Raw genomic sequence first — 12,052 nt, forward strand, 5'->3', positions numbered from 1 at the left:
GCTCAACGGGGCCGGCGGCAGCAGCGCCGACCCCATTGAGAACATATAGAAGACAAATCATTCTTCTCTGCCACAGCTGGAACAGCTGTGGAAGAGAAGAACGATGTTTGCCCATTGAATTCAATGGAGCGGCAATACAGCCGCTCCATTGAAAGCAATGGGCTGCCGGCGTGCGCGGGGTTAATTGTCGGGAAGGGGTTAAATATATAACCCCTTACCTGCAATGCATCCTTAAATGTGAAAAAATTAAAAAAAAGGATGTTCTCACCTGCTCCCGGCAGCTGGAGATCCCGGCGGTCGGCCTGCAGTGGGTGTGAAGGAGGTGTGACTCAGGCTTGCCCCTGATTGGCTCAGCCTGAGCCAATCAGAGGCTGAGCTCAGTCACACCCATTCATGAATTCATGAATGGGTGTGACTGAGACTTGCTTCTGATTGGCTCAGCGCTGAGGCAATCAGGGGCAAGCCTGAGTCACACCTCCTTCACACCCACTGCAGGCCGACCGCCGGGATCTCCAGCTGCCGGGAGCAGGTGAGTACATCCTTTTTTTTTATTTTTTCACATTTAAGGATGCATTGCAGGTAAGGGGTTATATATTTAACCCCTTCCCGACAATTAACCCCGCGCACGCCCGCAGCGCTTGCATTCAATGGAGCCGCTGTATTGCCGGCTCCATTGAATGCAATGCGCTGGACAGCTCCGGCCCGTTTCTAATGAAACGCGGCTAGGAGCAGATTTTCGGGCGATTTTTGGGCCGATTTTTCGGCGCCGGTCACGCGATTTGCGCATGCGCATCCGTCATGCGATGCGCAAATCGCGTGAAAAAACGCCCGTGTGACTAAGGCCTAAGGAAGAAGATCCCTTGTGAGATATAGGAGAAATCGGTACAGGAATGAAGCTGTCCTGATATGAGAGCTAGTGAGGCGGCAGCAGCTTGTACTACCAGGAGGGACAAGTCCATATGGAAAATGTCTGGACCAAGAGAGAGGAGGTTCTGAACTCCAGCTCTAGGATCTGAGGTAACCACTACCATCAGTCATTCTTCCACATCACAAGGTATCCCCAGCCGTTAAGTGCTTATACATATGTCCTTAGAACAAAACCTTTTGGGACTGCTGTTCTGATAGTCCCATAGGGTCATGCAGCAGACATGCCAGGTAGCAGCAGATTATCCAGGCTCTGTCTACTTGTGCTTCCATGTTCTGTGGATATATACACTTTAAAAAGCGGAAGTTGAGAACTTTGTCTATGAGACTTAAGATACTTAAAACCTGTCTGCTCATCTCCTTCTGTTGCTCTGACAGCCGCATAGTAACGTTTTGCATAAAAGCTGGTAGTTCTAACCGTGGCCTTGTCCCCTCATCGAGCTCTTCTTGAGGCTGTCCGTCCATTACTTTAGTAGCTATTCCAAATGGTAGACTAGATGAAAAAGTGATAAAGCCATTGGAAGAGGCAATGGCATAACCGCGCCTTAAATAGTGATTTCTGGAGGGATGAGTGGGGGCAGGCTTCACACGGTCCTTGGCTTGCACTTCGAAGAATAGGTCGGTACAGTCCATGATTGTACAAGTAAGGCCTTGATACTGCACCGTTCTCTTTGGCTCGAAGAGTTCTAGGTACCTGGCACTGTAGAGGATGGGGATCTGGAAAGAAGAAGAAAATACAATAAAGTCTTTCCCAAGCTTTGAAGGCACTGAGGGACATTTATTTATATGTGCCAGATTGCAAATCTGGTTGATCAATCCTGAGAGGTGACAAATGTGTCCAAAATTATGGTAAATAGGTCACACTCCATCTGACTTTTTTTTTTTATAGGATACTTTTACACATTTTTCAGCCGATAAGGTACTTTTAGATGGATCAACTATCGTCTGAAAAATAGCTCAAACTAGTGATTTGTAGCAATAGTCATCCCATGCAGAACGAGACCCGACAAGGTACTGAGTGAGAAATCACTCAGTCAAAGTGAGTAATGGGCAAATCTTCGCACAGTGTAAACAGGCAGCTGCTTATGTCTGAAAGACTGCCTGTTCACAGAGAATGGAGGCGGGTGGCCAGAATAGATCTCTGACATACTCCGTCTCTATTCACTGAATGACTCGCTTCTGTGTGAAAAAAACCTATTGTGACCTTTCACATGGGACAGAATAGGCCGTACGACGCACCCCAAACCCAAGTAAATTCTGCACCAAAGCCCTCACTGACTGACTGACTTGCCCCTAATTCTCTAACTTCCTGATGTCATGCAAACATGAAATTTGGCAGGAGCATTCTTTAGGTCCCAAATAGGAAAAGTAAAAGGGGGGGGGGGGGGTCACATCTCGAAAATTCAATGCTAAGTGCAAAAGTATTGTCCCTGTGTAATGTACGAAATCTAATTCTCTAACTTCCCGATGTCGTACAAACATGAAATTCGGGATGATCATTCTAAATAGGAAAAGTAAATGGGTCACTACTTGATTATTCAGTGCTAAGAGCAGAAGTATTAGCACCCCTGTGTGATGTACCTAATCTAATTCTGTAGCTTCCCGATGTCGTGCAAACATTGTGCCACAATTTGGCACAAGCATTCTTTAGGTCCTAAATTGGAAAAGTAAAGGGTTCACAATTCGATTATTCAATGCTAATTGCAAAAGGAAGTGCACCCTTATGTAATGTAACGTCTCGGTGTCGTACAAGCGTGAAATTAAGTGTAAGCATTCTTTAGGTTCTAAATGAGGAGAATGGGAGGGGTGGCACATTCTGCAGAGGGACATCGATACATGCAGTCTGAAGAGAATCTAACGCTCCTCTATGTGTATACATATTTTGTTCTTCAGTTATTCTAAAGTAACCTTCACTTCATAAAATTTTCTGTGCAAACAACACGTAAACGCCTGTATCAAATTAACTCGCGCGAGGCTGGGTATATCAGCTAGTATATAATATGAGCCTTTCATAGAAAATTGACCCACAGCAGTTTTTCCTTACTACTACTTACCTTACCTGCCTTTTTGTTACCCCTGTACCAATTTTTGTGAGATGTGCTGATACCATCAATTTCTAAGTGAGTTAATTTTTTTTTTTCCATGTATTGGAAAAATGTCTGACTTTCACCATCTGATATATGTTCTATTTTGAATAAAATATGGTTATGAGATTTCCAAATCACTGCATTTTTTTTCTCTGTACATTTCTTCATCTTACACAGCGTCCCAACTTTTTTGGAATTGGGGTTGTATTTTGTTTTGTAATATATTTCTAAAACCAGCTGCAACATTGAAGTATCACTTATAGAACTGTAAATCTGCAAGTATAACGTGTGGATATCACCCTTAGCCCTGCCAGCTGTCAATAAAGATCTGTGAGTGAGCCAAAATGTATCCCGCAGTAACAATAGACTATTGTGTGTTGCTTACCTGGGTAAGACGTGCATGTAAAAGTTCTGTCCAGTTCAACCAGTAGCGGGAGACAGTGGACTCTGATACTCTAAATCGAAATGCTAAATCCTGAAGCAGTAATCCTAAGCGCAGTCTTGTGAGTACAAGCAGCAGCTGATCTTCTAAACTTAAGGCACTTTGAGGTCCTACTTCTGTTTTTTTCCTAATTCTGCCCGTACATAGTTGTTGATCTGCTGTAACAAAGCCAAGGAAGTCTGTGAGGTGCTCATAGCTGTCAAAGCCCGTATAAAATCGCACCCATTTGCTCTCATGTTTAATACTGTTCATACAGAAGCTGGCATCCTCACGGTTGTGCTCCTGGTGCTTTACTTGCTGACCCAGATACAGGACTGTTCCCGAGCTCCTCTCCAGCTGCTCCTGCAACTCTCGGTTCTTCTTCTCCAGAATCTCCTTCTCACAGGTCAAGTTCCGCACCTCTGACTCCAACTGCAAAATCTGTTGGCCCATATCCGATAACAGCACCCATCTCTCGTTCTCCCACTTCTCCTGTAACGTCGGAAACAAAAGCAGATAGTTAGTAAGACTATTTTGACTTCATAAAATATATGAAACGTATCCGATTGTCCTATGATGCAATGGATACAATCAACTAACATGACATTCGTGAAGGCCAGCCCTAGATGCCATGATTGGTAGGGAGCCACATAGGCATTGGTCCATAACTACGTGAGGGAGAAAGGACTTGTTATTTGTATAGCGCCAACTTATTCCGAAGTGCTTTATTTATTACCCCCCACTAAGCTAGGTCCTCATTTTACTGACCTTGGAAGGATGGAAGGCTGAGTCAACCTTGAGCCAGCTACCTGAGCCATGTGGGGATTGAGCAAGAGCTTTAGGACTGCATACTGCTGCCTTAACACTCTGCACCACACGAGGCCCGAGAGCATGAGAAAGTATTCATGCACCATCTTCCACACATCGACCTGATGGCAGGCATTAAAAAGTCTTTCCAACCAACAGTAGTAAGGTGGAAGCAATAATACTCTGTGAGATGATCCACGCTGTCAGGTAGACTGCAGAAAAGAATGGCAAGCTGGCACCTTAATGACTGTAGTTGATACCCTGCCCGATGCACCTTTTCCTCCAGGAGGAGGCTGCGGCATGTCCCTGGACTCATAATTAAAAGGCAAATCTTAGGAGGTGCTGTTGGATTTACTTGGCCACTAATGTTCCTGCACCAGGGAAGCAGCAGAACATACATAGTGCCACAACAGAAGGAAAAACTACTATTGCTGTGTTGGCCATACAGGACTTTGTAGGTGAACTGTTATTGGAATTTGTAAGAAGCTATGGGGGAAAAATTCATAAAATAATTCACACCAGAATTCCAGAGTAAAAAAAAGTCACAAATTTTTGCTCCCCTTGCCACTTTTTTTTTTTTAACCCAAAATGGGTGTGGCTTACTGAGAGGGGGTGGGATTAGTCAAATTCAGTATGATTTTCAACAGACACTGGCATGAGTCATAGTGGAAATCTATGACAGGTTTGATCTGCTAGAGATTTCGGAAAGTGGCGCACGGCTGCCACAAGATGCACCAAAATTAATAACCCCTCTTATTAAACTTGGTGTATCTTACTATGTTGATACTTATCTAAGACCAGCATGTAAAACACTCGTCTCAGATAATTGTAGAGGCAAAGGGGAGCATTTAAGAAGAATGGGCACCACTGCTTGGTGTGATCTACTATCATGCCCAACAGTGAAGTCTGTTTGCTACAAGTGAATTGCATCTGTGCCAGTTTATAACAGTGATGCCCTTTGTACTACGCTGCAAATAAGGTGGCAGTCTTCCATAGTATTCCTTGGAAGATGATTGGGAATAGTGCGGTAGTGGCCCCTCAGCACTCACCATACTGTTGACAAGCTATAAGACCCTACGTCTCTCGTTGGCAATGATATTAGTAGTACTAGGTAGCATGTACTATTAGTTGTTTGGCATTACCTGGAGTTGCTGACACTGCATTTCTTTGTTGTTAAGTGCTTCTAGCAAGGATTGTAGAATTTGGCTCTGCTGATGAGAAGTCTTCTTCAGCTCTCGGACCATCTGCTTGAGGAGCGCAGGGTCATCGGGTACACAGTAATCCCCATGGTCGTGTACAATACATTCATTCCTATCACCCACATCTTGGATTTTTGCTTCATTTGCCTTCTCCATCAACTCTGCAGCCAAAACCAAATCACCAATGCTGGACTGAACTTCCGCTGAAGGAGGCGGGATCAAAAGACATTGGTTAACCCCTTAATACGTATACGTCTTTTAGGCCTTAATGACCAAACCACTTTAAACTATTTTCTACTTACGCTCGTTAAGTGGGTATAATTTGGTTGGCTTACTTTTCACTTAAATGTGTTATTGCAGCCACAGTTATAGTGAAAAACAGTATAAATGGACAAAAAAAAAAACTAGCTCACCACCATAGGATTGAATCCTCATGTGAATAAGAAGTTGCAGGGAAGAAAACACTCGCTCCAGCTGCGAACCAACAGGTCAAGGCAAAAGTAGGATTTCCAGCTTTCTCGTAAATAAAACGCATCTTTTATTGCATCATGACTAAGAGCAAGGATTATATGGCTTGAAACATGTAAGCGTTCCTGTTTCACTATCAGGGTATCTGGAGCCTAGTTATGTGCAGCAGCTGTCATTTGTCATTGAGACCAACAGAGGCTGTGGCACTCTTCCTGCTGCTACTGTTTGCACCGTGCTCAGTACGGATGTAGAGGTCAAGAAGGCAGAAAGTGTAAAAAAAAAAACAAAAAACAAATTATATATAATTTTTTGCCTTCTTCACAGAGTGCTGACCTGTGGCTGCATCATCTTCCATGCAGCTTCTCTTCTGTACCGTCAAAGCATTGCGCATCAGAAGTCATGCCTGCAACAACCATAATAACACTATACAGTAGTTGTTCAGACTTTCCTGATATGTCAGTTTTAGGAATTCTTATATTCTCCATAAAACTAAAGATTTCTACTCATTTAGCGACTGGATTGCAGCCACAATAACGAGACCTCCTCGGATTCTATTGAACCAAACTTTGGTCACCACAGGGTCCTGTTCATTTAAGCTGAAACTGACCTTTAGGGTGTGTTCACACTTGGTGAATTTTGGGGTGTATCTGCACCAAAATCACAGTGTATTTTACGCTACAGATTTTGGTGTGCAGGCTGCATTCACACGAACGTATATCAGCTCGGTTTTCACGCCGAGCCGATATACGTCGTCTCTCTCTGCAGGGGAGGGCGGGATGGGGGGGGGGGGGGGCCTGGAAGAGCCAGGAGCAGTGCTCTGAGCTCCCGCCCCCTCTCTGCCTCCTCTCCGCCCCTCTGGACTATTTGCAATGGGGAGAGGTGGGGCGGGGCTAATTCACTGAACCTAGCCCCGCCCCCATCCAGCCTCCTTTCATTGCAAATAGTGCAGAGGGGCGGAGAGGGGGTGGAAAGGAGGCAGAGAGGGGGCGGGAGCTCAGTTCCTGCTCCTGGCTCTTCCATCCTCCCCCCCACCCCCTCTGCAGATGAGGACGACGTATATCGGCTCGGCGTGAAAACCGAGCCGATATACATTCATGTGAATCCAACCTTAATTGAAGGGTTGAAGTTGGATCCACACCAAAATCTGCACCATTGATGCAGAATTAAATGGGGATTTTGGTGCGGTTTTCCTCCACAAGTGAACGCACCCATAAGCCGTTTTTCAGGGTATTGTCTGATCAGCGCTAATATTCATACACAGTTATAGAATAACTTACGGTTCTCACCTACTTCTTTTTCAGTTTGAGAACAAAAATTTGCTCTCTTTCTATTACCGATTCCATCCTTTTTCCTCCTGAATGCCTTGCACGTCTTTTTCTTTGGCATAGTTCTGTCTTCTACCACATCTTGTTCCAGGCCATACTTAAGAGGAGAAATGCTGGACACCGGAATCTTCTAATAGGAAAAAGACAAGTTATACGTAGCGAGAACAAGTGCATCACTCACGTTACATCAGCAGAATTACATGTAGCAGAGTATTTACATCCTTTGCGCCGACCTCTGTGTAGTGCCTGGCGCTTGTAACTGCAGGCACGGCTCTCAGTGAAATCAATGAGAGCCGTGCCTGCAGTTACAATGCCGGCCACTACATGGGAGGTCAGGGGAGAGACTTCCGCTGCTTCTGCTCTGACCTCTGTATTTGCGGCGCTGACAGCATGCGCCCGCCGCCCAGCTGATCGGTAGGGGTCCCAAGCGACTGGCCCTCGCCGATCAACTATTGATGACCTATCCTAAAGGTAGGTCATCAGTAGTATTTCACTGGAAAACCCCTTTTCACTTTGTAACGTCCACTGTATACACCCGCCACGGGTGAGACGTCGTTCCCAAAACTGGCTGTTCACTTACAGCTTAGGGATGATGTGGGCTCAGGAGCTCAGCCTAGCGACCAATAACTCTGATCTTAGCCATTTTCCCCCTTAGATGATCTAGTCAATAGTGACAGCGACATTTAAGCAGTTAGACAGAGAGGAGCCAGCTTCCCCCGTCACCCAATCAGCAGTGGGTGCCAATAGGGTTGTCATGGCAGCTGGGGCCTAATGAAGGCCCGCAGGTCTGCCATCTTTGAACACCTATTATGAAAAAATAAAATCCATGTAATGAAACCAAAAATCACCTTTTTCCACCTACAAAAGCCTTATTATTGGAAAAGGCTACGTGTTGACGTGACTAAATCAATAAGTAGTTCTGTACAACGTCTCTGTGTACCATTAGCCTTAGGCCAGGGTCACATGAGCGGGTCGGATTCTGAATGCTGGAGGCCCACAGCAAATTCCGGCTGTCAGCCCGGACGATGACTCTATGTACCTCCTATAACTGTATTGCAGATGACCGCAGAAGCCCGCAGGCTGTTATGCACAGTACAGTTTTTTTAAGTTTGTTTGTATTTCCCACGCTGTTGTTTAGTGATCAGAAATGCCTTTTTTTCTCCTTAGGGAGAGCACCTAGGCGGTGAAGGAGGAGACTCAAAAGGCCATTTATGCTCCTCTGGGTAATATGCAAATAAGGGAGATGGAGCTGTTTAGTGATGACTAAATATGCAGCCCATATGCAATGCTAATTGCGTATGGGCTGCGGTTGGGACGGCAGTGTGTGCTTCCAGATACGATGCTTTTCAATGCCCGCAGTTTACCGCGGATGGCGATTGCAGAATTTGCAATACAAATTTGCCCATGTGAGTATGTTAACACATCAGATCCGCGTACTGCAAATTCAATGCTTATTTAATACCAGATCTGGGGCACGCCGACTGCTGCAGTGGATGACCAGTGTGAAGTGTCACAGATCCGTACAAGGATTAGCCCCGATTCCATGCGGAATCCGCAGGCCAGCTTTATTTCTGTGCAGATATTTTTCATAACATATGGCTAAAAAGAAAAAGCAACATCAGAATGGGTGCTTTTTGGTCACCTTGACTACAGAAAAAAACAAGATAGCAAAAAAAACCAATTAGCAAGAATTGTATGTACCTCAAAATGATACCAATAAAAAATAGCCCTCCGCGCCAAACTTATGGATGACAGAATGCATCATGGGACTTTTTATTTAGTTCATCTATAAAAGTAGTTAAACATTACAAAAACTAAAGTTGGGATCACAATCATCATACTGACCAGGAGGGGAGCGCGAACCCCATTTTATAGCACTGGGAAATCCGAAAAACTAAATCCATAAAACAATAGTGGAATTGTGTTTTTCCCCATCCCAGCTCACAGATAATTTGTGTATACATTTTTCATTACATTACATGGTACATTAAACATTAATATATATCGTCACGCAGAAAACAAGCCCTGATATAACCACGGCAACAGAAAAACTAATCTAGCTCTGGGAACTCGACTGCTTTCCGATTGAAGTCATTTTACGATCCTGAAAAACAAAGATGGCCGCCCTGCTTCTCTGACTACCTGATGCACACTGGCCATGGGATGCGTTGGTATTTTAGGCGCAGTGTTTCCCAACTCCAGTCCTCAGGGACCACCAACAGGTTATGTTTTCAGGGTATCCTACAGCAAGAACAGCTGTGGCAATGTCTGAGGCACCGACAATAATTACATCACCTGTGCAATACTGAGGAAATCCTGAAAACATGACCTGTTAGTGGTCCTGAGGACTGGAGTTGGGGACCACTGGTCTAGGACACTACAAGCTGATCTGAATGGCCAGCACTGCTCACATGGATATCAATATTTAGGCCTCATGTCCACGGGCACGCATTGTGGAATCCCGCAGCGGTTTCCACCCGTGCCCGCAGCCATGAAGCCCAAAATTGGCATTATATTCACCTGTCCGGACGCTGCGGGGCTCTCCTCCATCGTGGCTGGATCTTCTTTCTTCTGCCCAGCACGCCGGCAGCGTGCCTCGCGCATGCGCCGTGCACACTTTTTGTTTTCTTTTTTAAATCTCCCGCCCTCCCACGGATCCGCGGTATAGAGATTAAAAAAATAATAAAAATTGTACGCCGCATGTCCGACGGTGTGCCGTGAGGACCAAGCGCAGTACAGCAAACCCGAAAGTGGAGAGATCCGCGTGGACGCTGCTGCCATGGACATGTGGCCTAAATCTTCTGCAGTCACTCTTAAACTTCTGGTGGGACACATGGCTAGAGGAGAGCGGTCACCACATTCATGCTCTCTGGACCACGGACAGCATGAACCCGGGACTGATACGACCCTACGGCCCGTGTGGGTTTAATTCTGAAATGCTGCTGTACTTCAGAAATAAAAACCTTCTTTAGTTTGACTAAAGAAACGGAGTGCCGAGTCAAAGCAGTGGCAACGCCAGCCACCCCCTACCTATGTCATCAAGACTGCCAGTCCTCTCTGCACTCCAGTGAAGGAGCCTTAGGGTCAGTGTCACATGGGCTTAGGCACATTTGCGCTGTGTATTTGCACGCGTGTATTTTACTGTACTTTTTTGTGCGAGCAAAAAAAAAATAAAAAAAAAATCACGCAAGCATTCTGTGAAATGGGCAATTAAGTTAATTACTTCAATATGTGCCACTTTCCTGTGCAAATATACATATTTTTGCACAAACGAAATGCGCATGCAAAATACGCTCAATTAAAAATCAATGGGTTCCATTCACTGCATATCACACGGGTCAGAATATACCGCTGACTTTAACGCAAAACTGCAAATGACAGAATTCTGCCAGCATCAAAATTCGGATATTAGATATACGGATTTTGGTGCTGATTTTTCTGCACTGCAGAAGATTACATCCGTGTGAAAACGCCATTAAAGAAACGCACAGAAAACATACATTTTCTGCGTTTTTAATCAGTGTTAATTATTCTGCCATGTACAATGCATGTGTTTATTACAGGTGTTATCACGGGCAAAACAGACCCCAGGGCTTCAACAGTAGGGATAATTGGCGCTCACACTAGCCATGTGACCCAGAGCAGCCAATCACAGCGCACCTTTCTGAACTCTGATTGGTTGCTATGGGAAACAAGCTCAGATTTTTTTCTGACAGATCGTTTTAATTAATAAAGCCCCAAACCAATACGACCCCTAGAGCACCGCGGCCATGTGATGTCTGACACGGAGGTTGCAGTGCAACAGAAGAAAAGAAGTAACATTCATGTTCCACACCTTCATTACATCTTCTCTAACATCTGCCCAGGTCCCCCTTGCAGATTTAAGTACATATCAAATATTAAAGAACTTTTTAAAAATCCAAGTACAATCACAAGCATCTCCATCTGCGCAGTCCTACCTGATTTGGCACACCGCTGGGCTCAGCTCCACTCTTAGTAGCAGATGGCGCCCCCTCCATATCTGCCGTCTCCACACTCCTGGGAGCTGCTTGCATTACTGGAAGTTATACAAATATCGCTCTATATGCATTTATTTCATATCAACAATGATGACAGGTACGGCTCGGGTTGCACTCCGGAAGTTGTTAGCAGCCTCTCTTTGAAAACAAGATGGCGGACATGAACGGGCCCTATTGCAGGTAGTATGCCAGTGTCAAAGATGGCGCGAACGCGAAGCTGTACTGGCAGAGGGGAGGTGGAGGCATATTAACTTTTTCCACAGCACTTCTGACCTATTCAGCAATTCCAGCAACCTGATTGGTTGTTTGGTGAAGCAGCCAACCCAAACAACCAATCAGGTTGTTGGAATTGCCGAATACGGCAGAAGTGTTGTGGAAAAAGCTAATATGCGAGGGGCGGGCATATATCTATATTACTCCCCAAATGCATACCATTCGCAGCCTGATTGGTTGTGGAGCTATTTACAGGCATGACCCCCTGTACAATGTAAAGATTACTACAGTGTTACTTTGCTGCCTTCAGTCGGAGTTATTTGGGGTTTGCAGGCAATGTTCCGACTGCAGTGCAGTAAAATAGTGTGCAGTGTGTGTGGCTGGTAATAGTACGTGTTCAGTTGCTTAGGTGCAGCACGCCCTCTGCAGGACATGCAATGTGTTTGCACCTACAGTGCCATCACCGTTACCAATAGTGAATGTGAAATAGTCCCCATAACACGCCATGCGCGCCGCCTCGTGGCTTCTGTTTATTTGATGGAAATAAAGGAGCCTTAATGACTAAAGCGCGCTTCACACGAGCGTAAGC

The 12,052-nt window shown here is 45.2% G+C and overlaps 1 protein-coding gene across 3 annotated transcripts; it reads right to left on the minus strand.

The window, feature by feature from the left end:
• Nucleotides 1-853: 853 nt before the first annotated feature.
• On the minus strand, nt 854-11,351 carry LOC136631468 (uncharacterized). 3 transcript variants are annotated; one of them, XM_066605764.1, is made up of 5 exons: nt 11,191-11,351; nt 7,193-7,361; nt 5,382-5,641; nt 3,397-3,924; nt 854-1,641 (listed from the first exon to the last, which is right to left on the minus strand). In XM_066605764.1, exons 1-5 carry the CDS (start codon nt 11,284-11,286, stop codon nt 1,090-1,092), a joined length of 1,605 nt encoding a protein of 534 aa, XP_066461861.1. In that variant the 5' UTR covers nt 11,287-11,351; the 3' UTR covers nt 854-1,089. The 3 variants fall into 3 exon arrangements, with proteins under 3 accessions (XP_066461861.1, XP_066461860.1, XP_066461862.1); XM_066605763.1 differs by having other exon boundaries at nt 7,184-7,361; XM_066605765.1 differs by lacking the exon at nt 11,191-11,351 and having other exon boundaries at nt 7,197-7,221.
• Nucleotides 11,352-12,052: the final 701 nt, after the last annotated feature.

This window comes from Eleutherodactylus coqui, chromosome 6 (assembly GCF_035609145.1).
Source record: "Eleutherodactylus coqui strain aEleCoq1 chromosome 6, aEleCoq1.hap1, whole genome shotgun sequence".
Classification (NCBI taxonomy): Eukaryota; Metazoa; Chordata; class Amphibia; order Anura; family Eleutherodactylidae; genus Eleutherodactylus; species Eleutherodactylus coqui.